General features: G+C 32.8%; 1 protein-coding gene across 1 annotated transcript in view; it reads right to left on the reverse strand.

The window, feature by feature from the left end:
- Positions 1-24,643, reverse strand: part of LOC125070521 (G-protein coupled receptor dmsr-1-like) — a 56,208-nt gene that overhangs the window by 21,478 nt on the left and 10,087 nt on the right. The window contains exons 2-4 of the mRNA XM_047680419.1: positions 6,945-7,373; positions 6,152-6,310; positions 2,844-2,980 (exon numbers count right to left, since the gene is read on the reverse strand). Coding sequence (XP_047536375.1) covers positions 2,844-2,980; positions 6,152-6,310; positions 6,945-7,253 — 605 coding nt within the window. The 5' untranslated portion in view covers positions 7,254-7,373. The remainder of the gene's footprint in view (positions 1-2,843; positions 2,981-6,151; positions 6,311-6,944; positions 7,374-24,643) is intronic.

The following is a 24,643-nucleotide window of genomic DNA, read 5'->3' on the forward strand; positions in this document are numbered from 1 at the left end:
TTTTTAATAAAATGAATGTTCTAAGTTAAGAAACTCGGCTTACTATATATGTACGAGTCTAAACGATACGGTTTCAAATTCAAAAGTTATTTTAAACTTCGGAAGTCTACTAAAAAACTCTTCGGGTAAAAATAGTCTTTATTTTTCACCCATTGTAATCAAGTTTACGGCGTTCGTGTAATAAAAGCTATTTTTGTAATTTTAATGCGTATATTTACATTGTTGAACGAATATTCCTGAACATTACAGGTTTAAATATTTCGTGATCATACAATTAATTAAATTGTAATTTATTGTAGAACGAAAACTGAGTGACTTGGTCAAGGAAGTGACGTCATCTTTCAGACGTAGTAAAAAATAGGGGAATCCATCTTGGGCTGTCGTGGTGGTAACAAATTTGTGACTTTCAGTTGCATTCCAGATTAATTTCATAATATTTTTTTTATATATAACTGAAACTTAGTTAATCAGTGTCCGTCGATAAACTATTTTTTTATTGATTTGACACTCACTATCAAAAACATTAATACACACAATAAGGCTCTGTAATAATAGAGTCAATTTTGAATTAATATAATATTGATGATGACATCCGGCCGATTTCGGTCAAGGTGTCAAATCTCATGGGAGAACAACCAACTACGTAATATACATATATTATATATATGTATAAGTATATAGAGCGCAAATGTTTGCGCTAACACAGTTGCAGTATGTAAACCGTCACGCTCATAACCCGATAATCTTAGGCGCTGGTATCCGCACTTCCAACTTCCAGACTTCGGGTTGTTACTAATCATTTTTCGACACAAAACCTAATCACTTATTATCAAATCGACCTGGGGTGTGCGTGTGGGGAACCTAGAACCTCGGGATGGCCTTACATCAAGCCACTAAACAAGAACTTACTATTATTGGATTTAGTATTTAAACTTATATGTTTTAACGTATAATCGGTCGAATATTTAGTACAACATTATAATTTTTTTTTTATTTAAATTGAGCAATGTAAATAACATTGTATAAACTTAATGTCATAAACTGACGATGCAATGAAAAATAGGAAGTATTATATTTTTAAATTGAGTAAATAAAACAATAATGAACGTATAATTCAAGATATCGTAGTGTGTACCGGCCCACTGCACATGAGATATTATAAGGCAGAAATATGTGCGTAAGCCGAGTGATTACTCTATTCTTTTTATTTCACTTTTTCCTTTTCCTGGTGATGAGATTAAGCTAGATCAAGCGCAATACTACCTTTGCATAATTTCCAATGCATATTTCATATTCCAATAGGAGTTTAAAATTGCCAACATTATATAAATAACTCATAACTTATTCGAACCGAACCAAGACTGGATCTACCTTTTAAGCTAGCCACTAATGCAACGAGGAAGTCCAGTTGTTACAAGCAGGATGTAATAGACATGTCCCTTGTACCTCACTCAATACGCTCAGCCAATTAGTCAGTTTCAAAAATGCAGAGTTAAACTCTGTGGAGTATAGCTCAGGTATTGTAGATAGTGGAGCGTTTTTATCAATGCCGGGATATCAGATTAATACGCCGATTTACGCAGAGGAATCGGAGGTTTCTGGGGAACTATTCACAAAACGAATTGCTTAATAAACTGAATCTACAACATGTTTGTAACACTAGTTTAAAAGTTCGCCAAATTCGGAATTCTAAATCATCATGTATATATCTATTCCAACTACGAAAGCCAAATAAACAACATTTGACATCGGATTGACGCAATATCGTTGATCCAGAGCCTGAATAATCTATGATATTAATTATGGATTTTCGAAAAAATAGTCACGGAGCTATCAACGGAACTTTGGAATTAAAATTAAAGTGGAATTAAATACAGACATATTAACCAAGAAAACCAGTGCTATTAGCAAATCGTAATCGTAGAATACGTAAATATAAAATTTGTTTATTCCCTCTTCCATTGGAATATTCTTCACGTACTGTCAATTGAGGACTCTATATTATATAAAAAAATAGCTTATTTTATTCTCATAGTCATATCATTTTAATTATTTATGAACAGCAAATTCAATAATGATTGTAAAATAAATCTTTACACTTTAAGTAATAACAAAAATTTAAAAATAAATACTACTATAAAATCCACATAAAAATCCCTAATAAGGTATTAACGTAGAACATGTTTGGAAAATAAAAGATATATCTCCTGCTTGTTGTAAAAATATAACAAATATTTATGCAATAAACGTTTCCTTGTGAATAAGATTGAAAAATTTTCCTGTAAAATATAGCTCCATACATTTTCGTCTATAAGATATGAGGTGCGCTTGGCAAGGCGCCCGACGCCTGCCATACTCGTAATCTTTGCAAATAGATATATGTAGTCCATAAACATTGTTTTTATTTAAACACATTTAATATTCTGCACCGGACGTCTAAGTTATGATGTCGCGGAGGTCATAAATCTTATTCATATAATTTATCTTGTTTATTATTACCATAGTTCTTAAATGTTGAATAAGAGCGATACGTGATTCTTTTATAAAACCTGAAACCTCTCGAAATATATATTTTTTAAATATAGAATATTTAAAAAGTGTGCTAAGGAATTGAGTGTTCCATTTTTAAATTTTTATTTTACTTCAGTATTTACTCTACGTTGATAAAGAATACAATGATAACATGTTAAAATATTCTGCAAATATTACTGATATAACAGAGTACAGATATAAATCAAATAAAACACGAACAACTAATCGTATTATATTAAAGTGAATAATTAATGAAACCAATTAATAATTCGACCAACACTTAACATTTGTTTAATGTAATAGGTACTTACTTGATAGCGATATACCGCCAGATGGCTAACGACAGCGTGAGTAATATCGAGGCGGTGTGCAGGATTTGTGTGAAGTGCATGTGGAACAGCATGTACACTGCCCAGGAATAGGGCCTGTCCACTTGACCGGGGAACAGCTGGAAGGCAATACACACGTTACCTTCGACATCACATTAATTATTTACCGAGTACCCTTCCGATAGATATTCTTCTACCAAACAACGATAATTTATATTGATATGTTTGGGTTTTGTTGCGAATTGTGAATGTGCCAATGTTACAGAAACAAAGCACATAACATAATTGACTCGTGGCTAACGCTTTATTGACTCAAAAGAGTTTAGAAGTGGTCTATATGTTTCTTTTATGGAATAAATCGTATAATATTCATAAGTCAACGTATTTAACATTACTTCATGGCTAGTTGATAAATATTCCGACTTTCACGACACTATTTTTGTAGACGATTTATCGTTATTTTCTTTATTTATAAATTTAGTTAATTCATTCTTTTACCATCAGATTTATTGAAACTATCTTAATTATATAAAATAACAGCCTGTGATTATTGAGCAAAGCCTTCCTCATCCGATAAGACGGTTTTTGAGCTTAGTCCAATACGTTGCTCAACGCAGTGGTCGCTGTGTTTTATAGACATTTGATGTTGGCAGAATTTTGCTACCGACCTTACCTATATCCTCGACCATGAGATGAATTACATTCATAATCATAAATTAAACATATGATAGCGCAGAGATTAAATAGATTTGAAGTTCTTCGGTTAAAATCCAATTATTCCACTTACAGGAACATCTTGACTCTCTCTCACAATTTCAGGTAAAATACACCAAAATCGATAAAACATATCTATTCATTACAAATTATCCAGCTTAACGCATTAGCTAGCTATATGAAAATAGAAACCTCCCCCTGGTATAAATTTATCAGTTCATTGAAGTGGAATATAAAAAATATTAATAACTGACAACATACAGTGAAGTATAGCTTGAAAGCTTGATTTACGCTCCATAAATTTTGCATATTTTTATATTACTAAAATAAATCTTATATATTAATAGCCTAAACTGACTTTAGTCCCAGTGATTATGGGACGATAGCTGCAGATAAAAAATCGGTTATGGTCTCAATTTGAAGAGCTCTAGTCGTGGATGTGCAGAACATTAAAGAGGATTCTTCATTGTTATTTACGAAATTGCTACAATTTAATAAATGATTAATTTTAGAGAGCGGAATAGTTACTCGCCGGTTAGAGAGCGGTGCAGGAACATTTAAATAGGGTTTCATCATTTTGGTGCCAAATATAAATGAGTGACTTGCAGTTTATCATGAAATTAAATCAAAACAAAACCTGTCATAGGTTTCGACATTCTTAAAAAATATATTCAAGAAATGCAAAGTTTCGCTAGTTATTATTAATTCTGGTATATCATCATCATTATCATCATCAGCCCGCATTCGTCCACTGCTGGACATAGGCCTCTCCAAATGCACGTCACTGTGGTCATTCTTCGGCAAATATTATGGTATAAATGTCACACAAATATTTGATGGAATATTTATATTTAACACAAATTGTAATCATGACCGATTATATAATGATGACTTTATAATAATACTTTTAATATTACTAATGTTGGGATTATTCAGGTAGATAGGATTTAGTCAACATATATTAAACCTCACAAGTAATATCACTATGTCTCTCATCTCCACCTCTCTCCCCATCGTGCGGAGATTGGAGGCAAAGAGCTGCCTTGATAACATTATTTCTTAGTATCTCGACGACGGTACGTTTGACATTTCTTAGAGTCATTTCGATAGTCTTCGCTTCGCTAATGATGGTGCGTTATTAGCTGTTTCGAGATAAGTTTTTATTTTGACTTGATGGATCCCGTCTATGGTTGTAATGGAAAGATCTGGTCCTCTACGTATGTCTGATTTATTTCTACGTCTTGTGTCATTAGTGACAGAGATTTGGGTTTCTCTGTTCATAATATCTTACATACCTGGCTTAAGCAGCAATTCGTAAAGATCTGGAGTTAGTGTATCCGATTTTTAAGTTCCTCTAAAGTCTTGAAGCCGTTCAGGAAAAAATACTATTCAGTGTGTATTGTTACGTCAAAACATGAAAATTACAGTCACGTAGAGACATATGCGTCAATTATATAAGCTTTACAGTTAGCAAGACATTGACAATGTAGTATTCAACACCCATTAGAGCACAGTTCATGTACTTCATTAAATTTATATTCAGCCTTTTTTGTGGTCCAGAGTAAAATATATTTTTATCAAGATTACTTTGGTAAAGGGCCTAAACAAACTGAACTACATTCGGGATTTCAGTTTAACGTTTTGGAACGAAATTAAACGTTTTATTTACAATAACATCCAGCATATGAAACGACTGAAGTGGAAATGGGCTGGACACATGGCAAGATCGACAGATGAAAGGTGGACAAATTTGGTCACTAATTAGCCAGGTCCAAGTGGCAAGAGAGCCAGAGGATAGAACCCTAAAGAAATATGGATAGATGACATTAAAAAATTTGCTGGAAAAAACTGGATAAAGAAAGCACAGATAAGGAATTATAGGAATAATTGGAAACTGTTGGAGGCGGCCAATAATCGGCAGGGGCCTTGACAGAAAAAATTTAAATGTGTGTACTCTTACGTTTCTATATATGTTAAGGAAATATAAAAAGGCTTTATTATTGTATTATTCTAACATGCTTGATATAAAATCGCTACAGTACATATTTAAATAAAGCATATATACGATCACAAGAATATTAACTTCGATACTTATGTAATAAAACCAACCATCTAAAAACCATCTCCGAAACGCGCTGCATCATTTAGCAGAGTTTTATTTATATTGGTTTAGTCATTTGTTAGTTGGTTATTAAAAATCGTTCCCTCATTTTTACTATAGACTTATGTTTTTTTATTGATTTCGCAAAGTAACTAGCGTAGGTCAAATCTAGGCCACGTGATGAATATAAACACATTGGATTTCCTGCATAAATAAATGAATGAATATAGCGAAACGGGTTTTAAGTAATTTAAAACGAAAGACATTTTAAATTATTTAAATTGAAAAGTTTAAGTTTAAGAGCAAAAGTGACCATTCAATGTCGGGTAGTCCATTTTACGTGTATTTTTTCAAAATATATAAATAAATAAAAATATAAATTACACTTAATAAACAACAAAAAAAAAACAAAAATGAAGGGTTATTTATTTGACTTGAATATGTACAATAACTTGATCTTCACGTCATCGCTTACCAGATATCTGTAGATGGCAAAGGGAACATACTCCAACATGACAAACACGTCAGCGACCGCCAGCCACTTGAGCAGGCGATTGATCGGAGCTGCAGCGAGATCCTTCCTTGTCAGAACTGCTACGTTTAACGCATTTGCCAAACTACCAAAGAGACAGATCTGTAAAAAAAATCATGAGACTTCGTAATTATGTCGATTAAGTTCGTAAATATACCTCATTTCCTCTTGAAATTTGTAAAACTAGCGTGATATGATATTTTTACGCGTATCCTATAAATATTATGATGATTGATGTCAATATTGCAAATATTCTATTCACGACCGTTTTCTTTGCTGATTACTTTCGGATTTGTTATTACGTCATAACTTACAATACTCTTTTATTTGCCTATAATAGACTAATTTTCCATATTCAAACGTTTATAACGAACTATAGCATTAATAGAATAATAAATCAAAATAATAGGTTTCTCGTTGAAGCAATAATGTTCATAAAACAATAGGCAATATAAAAGTCAATGACCTAATATTCCCGTATCACTATTTATGGTGCATACTCGAACATTTTTGTTTTATCACCTATTTATACACAATATCAGCTTACGCAAAACACCTTGGCCGGCCATTGGCTCACCGTTATTAAAACGCTCAGCCAAATTGAAAATTGTTGTTCAACCATTTCCCATTCACGAGTTCATTTAAATATGTAAATAGATCTCAGTCTGCGAGGATAGACGAGGCTGTTTGTATTAGCATTGGACACTAGAACCAATCTGCAATGTGAATTACTTACCAATAAGCTGATGTATCCGTGGATACTGTTATACGCAATTATTAAGTTCCTGATATCTCCCGCACAATACTCGAAACGATCACACTCCTTAATAATTGATATATTGTATTTATTTCTCAAATCTTCCAACGTTCTCAACCAATCTTCTATATTCGTTGTCTTGTTACTCCCTTTCTGTTGTAATAGCGTCAACAATCTTGAGTCGTCGAAGTAGTTATAAGTATCGTTTATACTGTAACTGATGTTGGTATGTTTGTGTCGTGTGTCATCGCCCGCTAGCATTGTGATGGATAATGCACCTTTGTTCATCACTTAACACTAACACATGATCATATTCCGTCTGCTTTGATACGAATACGTTTCTTTATACAAACGACTCGTAGCTGTATTTATTATTTCACTCGTGACGTCGAAGCCTTCATCGTGCACCTTAAACAAAGATGAATATTTAATTTTGAAAATAGAATTAAAACAATGAACAACTTGAAAAAAAAAATCTCTTTTGTATTAAATAGCAAGTCATTAAAATGAACTCAGTTCATCCTCGACATCTTGTCAAAGTTCGATCACTAAGTTATGAGACTTGACGTAGATAGGGAAAAATAATTTATTCTTTGATAATAATAGCAAGAGGAAAAATCGAGGTTACTGAAACAAAAATAAAACTAAAGGAAGGTTATTTTTATAAACATCCAACATTCATGAAAGATTTATTTATAGATTTTTTTTTAGAAATTCACTGTGATACTGATTAATGGGTAACTCACTAATTATAAAAAAAACGTCTGAAAATAAAGTTGCTGATCAAATTAATAAGAATTTAAAAAACTTTGAAAATGTTCAAAATTTAATTAACTATTCAAAAAATCTCTTTATCCACAATATTGGTAAAATTATTCACAAAGAGAAAAAGTTGGAATTAAGCTAGTACTCTTTCAATAAGTATTTTATATTCATCGCCTCTAGAGGCATCATTATAAACAACAGAGTTCTCAACAAGCCGGGAATGTTCTGATATTCGCGTCTATTTTACAATACAATTTCTCTTGATAGCCTCTTAAACTGAATCTATACCCAATCTTCAATCAAATATATTTAAGAGCCGAGATGGGCCAGTGGTTAGAACGCGTGCATCTTAATTTGTCTTTATAATTCATCTCGTGCTCGGCGGTGAAGGAAAAACATCGTGAGGAAACCTGCATGTGTCTAATTTCAACGAAATTCTGCCACATGTGTATTCCACCACCCCGCATTGGAGCAGCGTGGTGGAATACGCTCCAAACCTTCTCCTCAAAGGGAGAGGAGGCCTTTAGCCCAGCAGTGGGAAAATTAACAGGCTAAGGCTAAAAAAAAAAATTCTAATGCTAAATATATTTAAAACACAAGTATATCTAGAACTTATTATTTTAATTCACACATTGGCTTGTACGCAATACGAATATCTATCTATTCTAATATTACGTTTTGTTTTGGCTTTTATACTAACATGAATGGTTCTCACAATTAATAACCTATACTAATATTATAAATGTGACAGTAACTCTAACTGTCTATCTGTCTGTTCATTCACGCCAAACTACTGAACGGAATTTTATGAATTTTGGTATGAGGCAAGTTTGAACCTCATAAAGGAGATAGGCTTTACTAACTCCTGACGACCAATAACGTGATGACAAGACTTGGGAGACAGGCGTCAGGTGCCCTAAGTCCTTTTCTATGCCCCTGAAATTTTATGCTGATCAGTTAAGTAATTAAGATATGAAAAAGTAACAAAGTAATAAATTCGCTTTCGCATTTATAATATTAGTTAGGATATCTTTAAATTAAACTTCTGGTAGTTTGGTGGTGAGTAGCTGAATCTGCGGCTTTATCCGTACGAAATGTCACCCCCCATTTTATCCCTTTCGAAGGTCGATTAAAAATATAGCCTATGTCCTTCCCCGGTACTCAAACTTACCAAAATTCATCTAAATCGGTTCAGCGATTTAAACGTAAAGAGGTAACAGAGTTACCTTCGCATTTATAAAATTAGTATAGGTTTTACTTACTTTTTATCGTATTATTGATTTTACATGTGATTTTGTTTAAAAATATCTACTTTGAATCTGGATCTGGAACAGTTTAGGATTTTACATAACGTCTAAGGTAACGGGACCAGCTGAAAATCAGTGACGTGCATCGACTCAACTACACTGAGCTGATTCTTTTTGCTGCACAACATTTTATGTGAAATTTAAATTGTCTTTGTCTGTTTAGTTCTGTACTGTGGAAATCGTCCAGTATTCGTTCTTTATATATAGTCTAACTCTAGTTTAATTTGTTTCTATAATATCTATGGAAGTATTATAAATTTCTTTGCCAAGGATATAGTAAAAAAAAAATATTTTTGAAGCAAGAAAAGACAGATTAATGGTTACCAACCCGAAAGCAACATATTTTCCCACAAAATACGCATAATTATATACTCATATATCATTCATGACGAGATTTATAAAATAATTTATATTCTTATTTACACGAACAAGTTCCGAACATAAATATTAATGGCGATAGTGCGTCAGGAATCATATAGAAATGAAATATGAGCCCTTATGTTTTATTAATTTTACTCCGAGGTTCTGACAGGCGTGATGTTGACTTTATGTTCAACTTCATCACATCTTGCTAATTTGTCACAAGATGTATACGTTTTTTATCTTTTATCATTTTTATTTACACGTTTTTTACACGCGTTTCTTTTTGTTTTGTGTTTTTTATTAAGGGTTTTTCTATTCGAAAATTCATTGTGATGTTCACAATGATAACGTAAAATTAATTTTTAGCTAAAGTATATTTTCTTTTATTAAATTTAAATACTCGAAAAATACATTTGTCTTTTTTCTCTTATAAGCTGCCAGCTTCAATTTACTAAGTCATTTCGACATTCAAATCCTGATTAGAAATTGATATTGTACACATAATGAACGAATAGAATGGAATGGAATGGCAAGAATGTTAGCATCATTCCCCATTCAATGCAATCACAATTCAAATTCTCTGTTCGGTAAATGAACTGAAACGCTATCGGTGTTTGTACTGTGTATTAATCGTATGAGTACGTCCTTTACGTAAGGATATCTGTAACATCAGGAGGCTCGCGGGTGCAGCCTTCGATTACTTATACATTAATAGCCATTGCAATATTAATTAAAATAATAATATTCTCTATTATGGTAAAGGTTCAATTATATTATTTCATCCTTGACTCCTAAACTAGATTTAACTGGATTTTCAATTTTTTTTATTACAAACAACTAAGACACGTTATAAAATCTAAAAAAATAAAAAAAAAGTTAAGCCGGCATCTTTTTATTAGTGTGTGTTTGGCATTTATCTGTGTACTGTTGATCAAGAATTTTGTGTGTCTACGTAAGCGTTGAATTTAATATTATAACAATACGTACTAACATACTCATCGATCTTATACGTTCTTGCAAAAAAATTACCAAATTATTTAATTTATATTTTTTTTTATGTTTTTTTTTATAAATTAATAATGTGTGTAAAATTATAATATCTATAATATCTTTATAATATATAATCAAAATTTCAATATACACATATAATATATTAGACGTAAATTTAATTATTTTCTATGAGCAATATGGATTACCTATTTTTATTGACTTACTTACTCATTTATTACAAAGTAATAAGCTTATGAATAAAGCAGTCAAGCATGTAATTGCTTTGGTGATACTGATTGTATAATATTATATGTATATGATTACAACCACTGATTTGAAGTAGACTAGATACTGCAACCTGCCGACCAAGCGTGCCCGAAGTTTGAGCTACGCACATACTAAACGTCATTCTACTTTAGGTTGAGTTCGAGAAATTGCGCCGTTATAAACTGTAAAAATTCTACTAGGGTAGTAAATCGAGTCAATCAAGGTATAACCTACCATTGGTAAGTAATTTTGTTGCTCAAGTATGCTTCAAGTATGGCTGAAGTGACGTCATCGTATTTAAGTTAAAGTTGACATTCTTGGTATCTAAAGAACATGCGGTATCTAGCCTACTTTGAATCTGTGTTTACAACTCTTTATTAACAAATCAACTCGCGCACGAAGGGTTACGTACCATTATCTATAAAACCGGCAAAAATATCATGTCTGTTGCATGGGACTCTTAAATATTTGTTTTATTCTGTTTTTTTATCATTTTTTCTTATAACGCAACAGAATTATCTTTAAACATTTCAACTGTCTAACTATCACAGTTCATTTGATACAGCGTGGTGACTGACAGACGAACAGGCGGACGGACAACGGAGTCTTAGTAGTTTGACGGTGATTAGTTCTGTATATATTTTATCATACACCCAGTCCTTTTCTTTATGAAGCAAGAGCCATCTCTATTAAAGTCCACCCATATCAAAACATGTATCAACTTAAAATCATAAACATATTTTTATTTCAATATTATTTTCTATAACGCACTTAAAATTTCACTATCAACTATAAACTAACGCCATTGAAATCCCCCATAAGATATAAGAGACATGTATATCAGTTTATTAGTTATACGCTTGATAACATCGATAAAGGCTGTAATTAAAACCGTCGCTTATTGGAAAAATATTCAGTATGTGTAATTGTGGAGTAAACGATGTTGACATTTATGTTTGCTTTTGAATCTATTAAATTGCACGTTAACGAAATTGAAAAACGTTTCGATATGAACGATTTATTTATTTGCAACAATATAAAAAAAAATATCGTTTTATTAGAATTATTAACATTAAGTCCTTGAATTAAAAATAGTTACCGGTCTGTATAAATCGTGACCGCGTGGAATGAATGCTAGCAGCATTTCCCCGTTAAATTGCAATTCCGATCCTCTGGGCACAAAACGAACCAGCCCTGTCCTGATCTGACACACAGTAGAGGCAATAAGGCAATTGTTGAAAAAACAATAATAAATATTACAAGAATTAAAAACTAAAAGGAAGATTTTTATTTACATCGAAGTGTGTGTGAAGATGTGTTATCAATATCAAATGACGACCTCCGTGGTCGAGTAGTGTGTATACCGGTTTTTATGAAACCCATGAGGTCCCGGGTTCGATTCCCGGCCGAGTCGATGTAGAAAAATTTCATTGATTTTCTATGTTGTCTTGGGTCTGGGTGTTTGTGGTACCGTTACTTCTGATTTTCCATAACCCAGTGCTTTAGCTACTTACATTGGGATCAGAGTAATGTATGTAATGTTGTCCAATTTTTATTTATTATTTAAAAAATATCAATGGTAGTTTTATGGAAGCGAAAAAATATCTATCCGCCTGTTATAGCCATTGAACCAATTCATTTGATAGTGCTTTATAGGTAGATATGGGTGGGTTAGCAACCATTTATCAATTATTCTACTACGCAAGTACTTTGTACAGCTACATTTCGATTTGAAGGGCAATTAAGACAGTCTGATTACAGACACAAGCGACAATATTTTAGTGTCTGAGCGAACGTCATCATTGGGTCGTCTGCCATCTAAAATAAATGTAAAACATTATCACACATTTACATTACATTAACTGCCTGTAAACTTCCCACTGCTCGGCTCTCCGAATATAAAACATCACCTGATTGCAATTAAAACTCTAAAAGGACAACCAGAAAAATTACCCTTTGGTTCGATTCGATGAATTTCAAGAATGCGAGCAGCAGCCAAAATTTATCAAAATCCTTCCTTATTGCTCTTTCTACGTTACAATCAAATGTTTCTAAATCTTAAAGTTCAAACTGGTCGTTAAATATTTATCATCAACGCCATATTACTTTAAGTTTTTTTTATGCTATTACTGGCAAACGGACACGAGGCTCGCCTGATGGAAAGTGACTATCACCACCCATGGACATTTGCAATATCGAGAGGCTTGCAGGTGCGTTGCCGACCTTTAAGAAGCATGTAGGCTCTATTTTTGAAGGTTCCCAAGTTTTATCGGTTCGGAAAAACCGCCAGCGTAAGCTGATTCCACAGAGTGGTTTTACGAGGCAGAAAATGCCTTAGAAATAAAGATATGGACAGAATTTTCCATTAATTTTGGTTAAATTTATACAAATCAAAATATTTTTTATTTAAGTAGGCTCATATAATATAAATGTAAAAGGTTTGCCACCGGTTTGCCAAGCAGATTCAACAGAGAAGAATCGTAAAGAAAGACCGTAGATATTTTTTTCCATAATTTTATTTACAGAGTCTATATAAATGAAGTACACTTTTATACAAATACATTCTTGAAATCAACAAGCACTAAGTCGACACTTTTTTATAATAAATAATTATAGGTTAACCATTCTCTCCTCTCATCTCATCAAAACATTCTCATCTTCATGTCCATACATATAGTCCATACATACTCTTTCAAAAAGATTTATATTATTACGAAAATATATGTATATACAAAATGTTTTTGTAAAACATTTTGAAGATTTATTAAAAATATACGAGCTCCGAGATAATAAGATAAAAATAAAAATACCAAAGTCTTACAGCCTTCACTATTTAAGAATATTACCTCGCAAGCTTGTTAATCGCACTAGCTAAAAGTACCTCAAGACAACTTTGCGAAGCTGCAAGCGCAGAACGACACCGATCCGTAACGAGGACATCATAAAAATGTCGTTCTTTGATGGCTAAAATTCCCAGTTCCATCCCAATACCCGGGTAACTTGGATAACTATAATTAGTGTGGAACATATTCTGCGGGCTATCCGATTATCTATATAAACTTCGTTTAAGTAATTTCGAAATATTAAATGTACGGTGTTCGCAAAACTTAAGCCTGAGTCTCCACAAAAGGGAAATTATCAGGTTTTGTGTAATCGTTATGACTAACGAAAGTTTCTATAATTACCTAAGTGTCGGGAATCCTGTTTCTATTTTAGACGATAAACATCAAAGGATTCGTTTAGAATTTGCATAAGCTTTTTCATTTTAATCCGTTTATTTTTGACGACCTCCGTGGTCGAGTAGTGTGTACACCGGTTTTCATGGGTACGCCACTCTGAGGTCCCGGTAGAAAAAGTTCATTAGTTTTCTACGTGGTCTTGGGTCTGGGTGTTTGTAGTACCGTCGTTACTTCTGATTTCCATAACACATGTGCTTTAGCTACTTACATTGGGATCAGAGTAATGTATGTGATGTTGTCCAATATTTATTTATTTATTTTACTTCTATATGGAGTAAATTTAAAAAAGCTGACTTTCAAATAGCATCAAAATCAATATATACTGTTCTAGTAGTCATTTACGAGCAATCGTAAGTCATTTTACAGGATTCTACTGAAATACATCAAGCTTTAGAAAGATACCTTCGGTCCGGAATGTAGATTCTGCCGAGGAAAAGAAAAAGAAAATCAATAATTACTCATTACCTTCCATTACATTTAATATGCAGCTAGCAGTTTTAAGAAATGGTAAATATGATCAATTATCCACCAACCGGCATTGGAGCAGCATGGTTGAATATGCTTTAAACCTTCTCCTCAAAGGGAAAGGAGGCCTTAGCCCAGCAGGGAAATTTAAAGGGTGTTAATGATAAAAAAAAAAAAAATATGATCGGCCCATTTTTAAAATAAAACTTTCACAAGAATTATGATTAATAAATTAAAAGTAAGGGTCCCTTTAAAACAAGCTTTTATTTAAATGCGCTAATATAAGAAAAATATAAACTTTTAAATTAAAACTTTTACTGTTAACTTATAACATTTGACACAATTTATATGATATAAAAACTTGTCGCGAGATATAAGTACTCGTATTTGCTTCGTTTGAATATTTTAATAGATAAAATTATTTACATCAAATCATTTAAATTACTTGTTTAATAAAACAATCCGCCGTCTTTTCCGCCATCTTGGGTATGCCGCCATATTGGATTTAGAATGACGTCACATAGTTAAGCATGCATTGTAATTCAAACTGAATACAAAATTTCAGCTCAATCGGTTAAAGATATCTACTTCTAAATTGAGTTGCACGATTTCACCCGTACATACATAGCAAATTAAATAAAAGCTTGTAAAAACAATAGAATCATAATTATGCTCCATAGAATTTCCACAATAATATATGGACTATACAATGAAAATGTTCTCAAAGTTAACTTTTATGCTAATTATTTTTATAATTCACGCAGTTTTATGACCCGCGTACATGATTGGATTCAGTAGTAATGGCATAATACGAAATATTTTTCAATTTGAATGATTCAACTAGCATCCTCTGAGATAAGAATAATGTGATTCAAAAACAAAATATTTTAAAGTTGAATTAATTTTAATAACCATAAACATGGTAGGATAGAACTTTGAGAGGTAATTATTGAATTAGCGCAAAAACTCTTAACGGATAAACAACTCGTATATTTAGAACTAGCACATAATATAAGGTACATCCGATGAAAAACGAAACCCTTGTACGATCATTTGTGTCTGTCTGTCACAGTCTGTTCTTTGAATTATCTGGACGCAAATAATTTTAATTTATTATTCTTATAGAGTTAGATGACCCAATATGACTCACGGATGACTCACGGATAACGTTAACAAAGGAAGCAGTGTGTGTAAAGAACTAATTAGCTACGAAAGGCATGTTTATCCTTCAAAGATACCTTTGAACTTTTTAATTTAGACGTGTTTTAGAGATATTGGCTTTAGAATCTCAAACACTTAATAGGTATTGTACTGCTTATTTCATGCATATTCTGCATTTCTCCATTAAATATTATCGTTAAAAAATATATTACAACACAAAAAGCATAATGCATGAAGCGTGTTAAATCGTCCCCTTGTTTCATACAAAAGGAATTGTTTTTTAATATTTTTTCATAAAGGTACATATCTAACAACTCATCACGAGATCCACTCGTTCGTGTAAAGCTTCGCAATTGTTAGCAACGAATAACAAATCGATTTCAATTCAACACTTATAAAAAATTATATGCACGCATTAACTGATATTTTTATAATGGAATATAGACAACTAGTGGTACGAACTGGGAGTGAGCCAGTGTAAAAGTGCAGAACGTATGTATATGAATTTGACGGACCCTTACATGAGATCGTTCTCGGCACAGGCGACACGCTTCTTAAGGCACGTTGTCATATAAAACCAACAATCATCACATTACCATACCTTTAAAGTACCATTGATAAGCGGGGCCATTTATCAGTAGTGCTCAATTTACTCGTCTTAAACTAATATAAAATAAAATAGGCCGCCACGGGCACCTGGTAAACGTTCACCATAGAAAAAAAAGATGATTATTGGAACAATTTAAAATTAAAGGGGACCAATAAATGAATATGAAATTTAGTTGATAATATACAAATATATTTTTTTTATAATTTAATAAGAGAGCATCATTCCGATTGCCATCATGATATAGGAGTCGGTCTTCTCAAGAAGAAGCGTTAACATTACCGTCTTTACCATAGGGCACACGGGGCACGTGCTCAGGGTCTCCATCCTGAGAGCGCCCGGAAGAACCAACAATTTGTTTCAAACGTTTGTGCTCACCATGACTGCTATGTATATTTTCGAAATTGACATATTTGTAAGAAATAACTAACATCTTTATTTTGTAAGATTGTACAACCAATCAGATTCCTACGAATTTACGAAAATTACGGCACCGTTTATTTGAAACTATACTATAAGCAAATTATTTCTACATGGTACATATCTACCAAAAGGGCCCCAAATTCATGGGTGCCCAAGGGCTCCAGCATAGCTTAAGACGGATCTCAGCGTTAATAGATGTTTCCTTACAAAACCGGAATCGCAATCCTCGGTTAAGACATTTATCCGCGTATTAGCCACAGTGTTGCCTCCTGCGTATTATATTTTGATAATAATATTCTTTTTTTGAATAAAATGCGATGATATATTGATGAAAATTAGCGTCATACGTCATTTATTTTCGTAACAGGTTTAACCTTGTCACATAGAGGTCGTATAAGTATTAAACTTTACGTATGTAAATGAAGTTTAGTAGAATGGTACGTAAAATCTGCGGTGCGACGATCTGGCGCCGAGAATAAAACATATTGACATAATCAAATAATATTAGCAGAAATCAATATTGTCTTATTATTAAGAACATTTTTCTCGAATCATGACTCCAAGATTTATTATTTTTAATAATAATAATTGTACAAATCATTTATTTTATCTAGATTTCTGTTACTATTTTAGTCAATCATTAATTTAACTTTTTTGATTAGCTTTATTAATTCAGATAAAATTAAACCAAAACGCATCAAGTAAAATAAAAATTACGAACAAAATAATTAATGACGTCACTCGAATAGTCAGAAAACATATGTTATCGTTACTATTGACAACAAACTGTCAATCTGTTTGTAATATCGTTTTTTTTTTTAAATATACCTTTTTGCTGTTATTATTTTTTATTTCATTATTTTCTTTTTTTCTGATGCAAAATTTTTAATTATGTATGCTCTGAATATAAAATATAAAACAAATTCGCTGAGCGTCTGTCTCTATCTGCGCTTACTTTTTATAATTGATGAGCTAATTACTAGTATCACTAATGGAAAGTTTCGTATATATATTATGATACCCTTACATGACTAACGCTCGCTAAACCTTTAGAGAGACATCAAAACAATGTACAAGCAATTAATTCTTTTGTATTGTTTTGAGTGACAGCTTTTTTAAATTTATACATGAAAAGTTACATGAAACTACAAAATGAAGTTGCTCGTTTAACCGCCAATTAAGTGTCACGTCGCTCGAAATAGACATCACATCCTATTTTACAATGTTTATTTACAAATTTAAATTAAACGTGAGTGTTACAGTAATGATGAAAACAGAAGAAACTACATTTATCATAATAAAAATATTATGCAATTAATTATTTGCATGCAATTAAAAACTATTTTTAATTTCGCTGAACAAGTGGAAATTATTTCCGTGTGAACATAATTACACCAATTTCTAATATGGTTTTGGTATGATATAACAAAAATATACTTACTTAAGTAGTTAATACAAGTGGTATTTTTTATGCAGGCTTGGTGTATGATCATCATCATCGTCCTGCCATTATCCCAATTTTACTTGGGGCGGCGCAGAATGTCTTCTTCTTCCATATTTCTCTGTCGGACGTCATCTCACAAGTAACATTCTTTCTAACCATATCGTCTTTCACACAATCCATCCATCGTTTCTTTGGTCATCCGCTACCTCTATATATATCCACAACCACGCTCAAGACCATGCTCACAACATGGTCCCCATTCCTCCGCAAAACATGTCCATACAATGACAGCCGGTTTCCACATAGCTTCTAAGTTACCGGTGCCACTTTCAGACTTTCTCTTATGTACTAATTCCTTACTCTATCTATTCGCGTAACACCACACATTCCTCTCAACATTCGCCACATGCAATTGTCTTTCAGTCATACCTTTTGTAGCCCAACATTCTGATCTATATAGAACAGCAAGTCTGACCATGGTCCTATAGATCTTCCCCTTAAGTTTAAGGGGAATACGTGGGTCACAAATTGTTCCCGTAACCTGCCGCCATTTCATCCAACCTGTGTTAATCCTGTGCTTCATCCTTGTATCTATTTCGCCATGAATTATTTGGTGAATGACCAAGTGTAATTAAAAACACAAGGGATATAAGATTTTAAATCAACCTATAAACCATGTATAAACATGTTTTTATATACTCTCAAAGGTTTAATTGTTTATTTAAGAGCAAATAAGCGTTATTATTCTGTTATAATAAGCGTTAAAAAAATATAAATGCAAAACCATTTTGGTTCTTGTCAGGTAACTAAAATGCATCACTATGGAATTAGTTTAAGACGAGTAAATTTTACTACAGAACCGATTTCATAGAAGCGCGCAGGATGTAATGTCATTTTCTATCGTACGCAAGCTTGCCAACTAAATTAGTGTGAAACATAAATTCGGAAGCATCGTGTTTCCTATATTGATAAATAATAATTCGTTGACTTGACTTAATTCCACTTTACAGCGAAGGGAAAATTAACTTCGGAGCCAATTTGCTGTTTATGACTATGTATAAAGAGTTCGCAAACACGCCATTGGCGCTTGTCATACGCCCAGTTAGATGTCAGTTTTCTAACAATTATGATTAAATTAAAAAAAAAAAACATATACGAAAGCAAAATGTAATATCTATTTATATATATATATATATATATTATATTATGCCATAAGGCCTTATAAATGTCAAAGTTTAGTTAAATAGATGTTTGTTAATCACACTAGATCAGCTGAGCAGATTTGGATGAAACTTCTCACAGAGTTACATTATAGTTTGTAATAGCAGATAAGTTTTTATCCCAGTTCCTATAGGATAGTATAAACAGGAGTGATTTGTTTGTTTGATAGTAAACGATAATTCTTTCATTAAGATCCACGTGTTCGAACCACTGGCCTGAATCGGATCATTGTTAATATTATTTAAAATAAAATCGATACATATCTACTACATCCTTATTTTACAACATTGACAGCCTTTAAATTTCCCAATGCTGGGCCAAGGCCTCCTCTCCTTTTGAGGAGAAGCATATTCCATCACGCTTCACCAATGCGGATTGGTGGATACACATGTAGCAGTATTTCGTTGAAATTAAACACATGCAAGTTTTCTCACGATGTCTCCGCCGAGCACGAGATGAATTATAAACACGAATTAAGCACATGAAAATTCAGTGGAGCTTGCCTGGGTTTGAACCCACAATCATCGTATAATATGCACACGTTCTAAACACTGGGCGATCTCGGCTTTGTTCGGTAGTAGAATGCTCGCCTGCCTTATTTTACATTTCGTTTCAATTGTAATGCATACGGACATAAGTTAGACATTTTTCCTATATTTTATCCCCGGAAGCGAAACAAAAGTGTTACCAGGTGGCGCTATGAAGTTCTAGGTAAAGGTCGGCGTGCTTTCAGATCAGCTGCTTCGTGAACGTTGGCCGCAACTACTACTACTTGCCAAGGTACAGCTCAATGTTCCAACGCTCACTATTTGATGACTTATTGCTTTTAATATTTTTCTAACTATTTGATAAATATTCAAATGAAAATGCAGCGATTTTGTCGAAACGCTGCCTTATCTTGCACGATAAACACGTATACGTATACATATGTCTTTCGAAGACGTCAAATGTAATTATGTTAATGTAAATATACACGAAATTTATTATAAATAAGTATGAATATGTATATGATTTTTAATAATTATATTTATATATGACAATTTTGCCTCGTAACAATTTATTTTATTAACTGAGGGTAATCAACGCAATACGAAAATGTCCGTCACCTCTGAGCGCTACCCGAAAAAAGGGGTTTACTTCGTTGCCCATATTTATAATCTGTTGCAGCAGCAAGATGTCTTCGACCCCTCCTTCTATACCACGACAGCCGTCGTGCGCAGACATTCACAGAGCAGATCGTTTGCTGGACCTGCCCGTACGGGGTCTCATCCGGTGCGCTTGATCGCTCTGAGAATGAACCAAGAGATGTCTGCTGCACACGCCACTAGGGACACTACTTCCTTGGAATTGGTGTAACGACCCGTCCGTAGCAACGGACGGCGAACAGGACACCGCAGTAGTTAGGTCATGGCCCTAGGAAATGCCATCACCATATCCCAACAGGGGGATGAGTAAAAACCGGAGATCATTATAATCCGCTGCCTACTTCGCTTGGTAGCTTTAAATTTAATTCAACACTGTAATATTACGTAAGATTACGAGTACGTCACATTAAATACGATTCAAACGTGCTTTTATGAGCCTACTTGAATAAATAATATTTTTATTGTATATGGGGTGAAGGTTATTTTATTTTTATAATTTACATGTTTCTTTTTTTAACACACAATAAGTCAGACGAGAGAATGTGTCTATTCGCTGTTGGATCGCTTGTAGACACCATTTAATTCTCAAGCGACTCATACATACATGACACACATACTTATTATTTCCCTCGTGTCTGTACACTGACTCATTCACTCTTTACCCCGAATGAATCAAACATAACAAATAAATTACTGACATTTGGCGGTAACTGGTACCAACAATGTACCCTGCACTGAGGAATCTAGATAGCCATTGCGACTCAGTGGCAATTTAATCGATGATTCATTCATTCATCATTCTTTCCATAGTATTCATGGAATGAAAGCATAATAAATTGTATAGGCCTTCTCATCTTTTAAAGAGTATTTTAAGTGGTTGATGGAACGTTTAGCTGATCTTTAGCGCTTTACACGATACGAACTAAAGCCATAAATGAAAACTGTTAGATGTTTCCTGAAATCAAATCCACGGTATTCTATTCACGGTAAAGAGTTTCTTGCCGGTTCTTCTCGGTAGAATCTACATTCCGAACCGGTGGTAGCTGTACTTTAAATAGTTAGTTAATTGACGATTCAAAAATTCTTGTAAAAGCCTACTTTAATAAAGTATATTTTCATTTTGATGATTTTGATTTTGTGTTAACCACTGGGCCATTTCAGTTTTCCTATTTATTGACGTATGTACTCATCGTGCATACAAATCACGTTTAATAATAATAATAATTTCAAATATAATTACAACTTGAGAATTGACACTTGTATTGCATATTGTTTTAAAAAAAAATAGTCGAAAAATAGTACGGAAGCAAGTAATAATAAAGTTGGAAAATGTATATTGACTCAATAGCCCCTAGAACCTGTATACAGTTATTGATGTGATTCAAATCGTTAAGGATAAATTCCATGATTTCATATATTATTTTACAATCAAAAGCGTTGTTTAAAACGCATCAAAAGGTCTATTAAATGTTTACAAAGCCACTTTACAAACAATGGAATTACATAATACCAGTCCAAAATTATAGCATACCGCCGTTTTTCATTAAATTATAATAACTCTTTGAAGTTAATCCTTATTACGTATTAAATAAAAGCTATTTTAATTATTACCTTAACATTTTTATTTACTTGAGTTGTTATGGAAATAGCAAATGTCAGTTATGCTATATATAATTTATAATTTTATACCTATTTGAATAAAGTTTTATTTTGATTGAATTTAATTACAAATATTGTATTGAATTAAACGTGTGTGTAGTATAACTAAACTAAACTTAAACCGGTTGTGTAGTACTAGGCGAAGTTTCCATATTAATAATAATGTAATTAAAGTCTAATGAAAAAGCGCAGTGCTAGTGTATGTTGAATTTCATACAGTTGTAATGTATTTTATTAATGTGGGCCGGCTATATTTGTCGTAGAACCGATAACCGTTGGGGAAAACGTGTTCTAGAGTGGAGACCGCGTCTCGGCAAACGTAGTGTAGGACGTCCTCAGGCACGGTGGAGTGACGATTTGCGCAAGACGGCTGGCAGGAGCTGGATGCGAGTTGCCGAAGATAGATCACAGTGGCGTGCAATTGGAGAGGTCTATGTCCAGCAGTGGACGAGTATGGGCTGCTGATGATGGTGATGATGATTATGAATATACCTACCTACTAAATTTGTAGGTGACTCGGTTAGTGCGGCTTCGTTGCATAAGATAGTAATGTGTAAAACATCCTTCCTTGGAGTTCAAACATGCTTTAATACTAAATTTTATCAGATTCGGTTCAATGATGAACGGCCGTTAAAGAGCAATAGACAGACAGATAGAGTTACTTTCACAGTTACAATATTAATATAGACAAATGAGTTACACGCCGGATTTTTCTTTGTAGAATCTAAATTTCGGTGACAATGGACATTTACATGTAAAATGACGGTTCAAATATGGTTGTAAGAACTAAACAAATTATATTTTGATTTGATTAGATAAACGTAGACGAATTGTTGCCATGCATTTGCTCATTTCTTTTAAATTCTTTCAAAACGCTAGTACAAAGCGAGCACAAATATGCAGACAATATTTTAAAGCATTTTTTAATTTTAAATAAATTAAAACAGAATAGGGAAATTCTTCTAACACATGACTAGCACTATCGTACAGCACTATCTACAGTATTTATATAATAATAATAAATTAATAATAATATAATTCTTATCTCTAATCATTGATTAAGTTTAATTTATATTTTTAATACATATTGTACAATATGAATACATGACGAGACTACCTGAAAATAGTAGAACATTTGCCGAATTAATTTTGAAATGTATTTTTTTTATTTTGATATGATATTGTATCTACTGTCGGTTCTCCTATTGAAAATAATATAAAATGCTATGAGAGTTTATACTTAATAACCTTAACTATAGAGAACTAGTTGAGACATGTTCTGAGGCTTAAAAGATAAGTCGCGGTGTGGACAATGGACACGTAAGGTGATGGTAAGTTGATAGTAAGTTCCCACCTTTGCTCAAAGACAGTATAAGTAATATAAACAACTTCTTACAACGGCAATGACTACTGCGAGATCTGAGGCGATAACTCTCTTGCACCCGATATTGGATTTCCTCAATCGCTATAGAAACTAGAACTAACTACCACTTCATAAGCCATTCAACATATCATAAACCAAATACAAAATGTACTTAATCATTAAAAACTTAAATATCCAAAGTAGTAATAGTTATACATCTGAAAGACGGAAGACCTTTAATCTTTTTTAACCATATTGTAAGCCCAGATAAAAAAAAGTATTAATAAATATTTTACACAACTAGGAATTCGTATTGGCTTTTAATTTTGTGTTCGTTCGTGTTTTTACATCTGTCTTTTGTTTGTAATATATGATCATAAGATTGTCAACAATATTTAAACTCCATGGACTGGAATCATCTATAGTACACTTATTTTAGTAAATTAACCGTTAATATACTTAATAACTTGACTTAAGCTCAAAAGGTAGTTGTGGACGTAGGATGCTGTGGACGTTACTGTAGAAATTTATGATTTACATTCCCGCAATCAAAGCTTAGTTTCACGGCATTTCGTATTGAGGACGCGCGTCGCCTGCGTTTGCCACGAAAGAGCTAGGACTTCGATTTTGAACAAGCGATTAACTAAAATAATTATAAACATGTATGCAACTTGACAATAGTTTAAACCTTCTAAATTCAAAATTATTTCATATATGTGTGTAGTGTGTAGATGTGCGTAATATGCGTATTTTTATTATTTATTTTCAAATATATTTTTTGAATGATTTGAGACTGGATATTTGGCATAATTCCATCGGAAGTTCTTCAACGGACTTTCGATTATATTGTTAGTAATTTTATATGGATGTGAAAGTATTGTTTTGTTTTTTCTTTTTATTAAAAATGCTGGATGTATTGTTCTTAAATTTATTATACGTACCTTATTATGTATATTGTTGACATAGTTAAGAATGTGTGAGTAAAAAACAAACTAATCGTGGAGGACGATCGAGAAGTGTAAGCTATAAGTAAGTTTTAGCACTATATGACGCAACCAAACCGTAATATCACTGTAAGTTTTGGAGATCACACACGTAGGATACGAAATGAGTTGAAACACGTGAGTTACACAATAGCACTGCAGAACTCAATACGACTGGAGTACATAAAGTATGTAAGGTGATTAGGAAATAATATATTTATTAGTACTGAACAATTTAAGAAGGATATCTGCCATTTTTTTTTAAAATAAAGTACT

The sequence above is a fragment of the Vanessa atalanta genome, chromosome 17, assembly GCF_905147765.1.
Source record: "Vanessa atalanta chromosome 17, ilVanAtal1.2, whole genome shotgun sequence".
Taxonomy (NCBI): Eukaryota; Metazoa; Arthropoda; class Insecta; order Lepidoptera; family Nymphalidae; genus Vanessa; species Vanessa atalanta.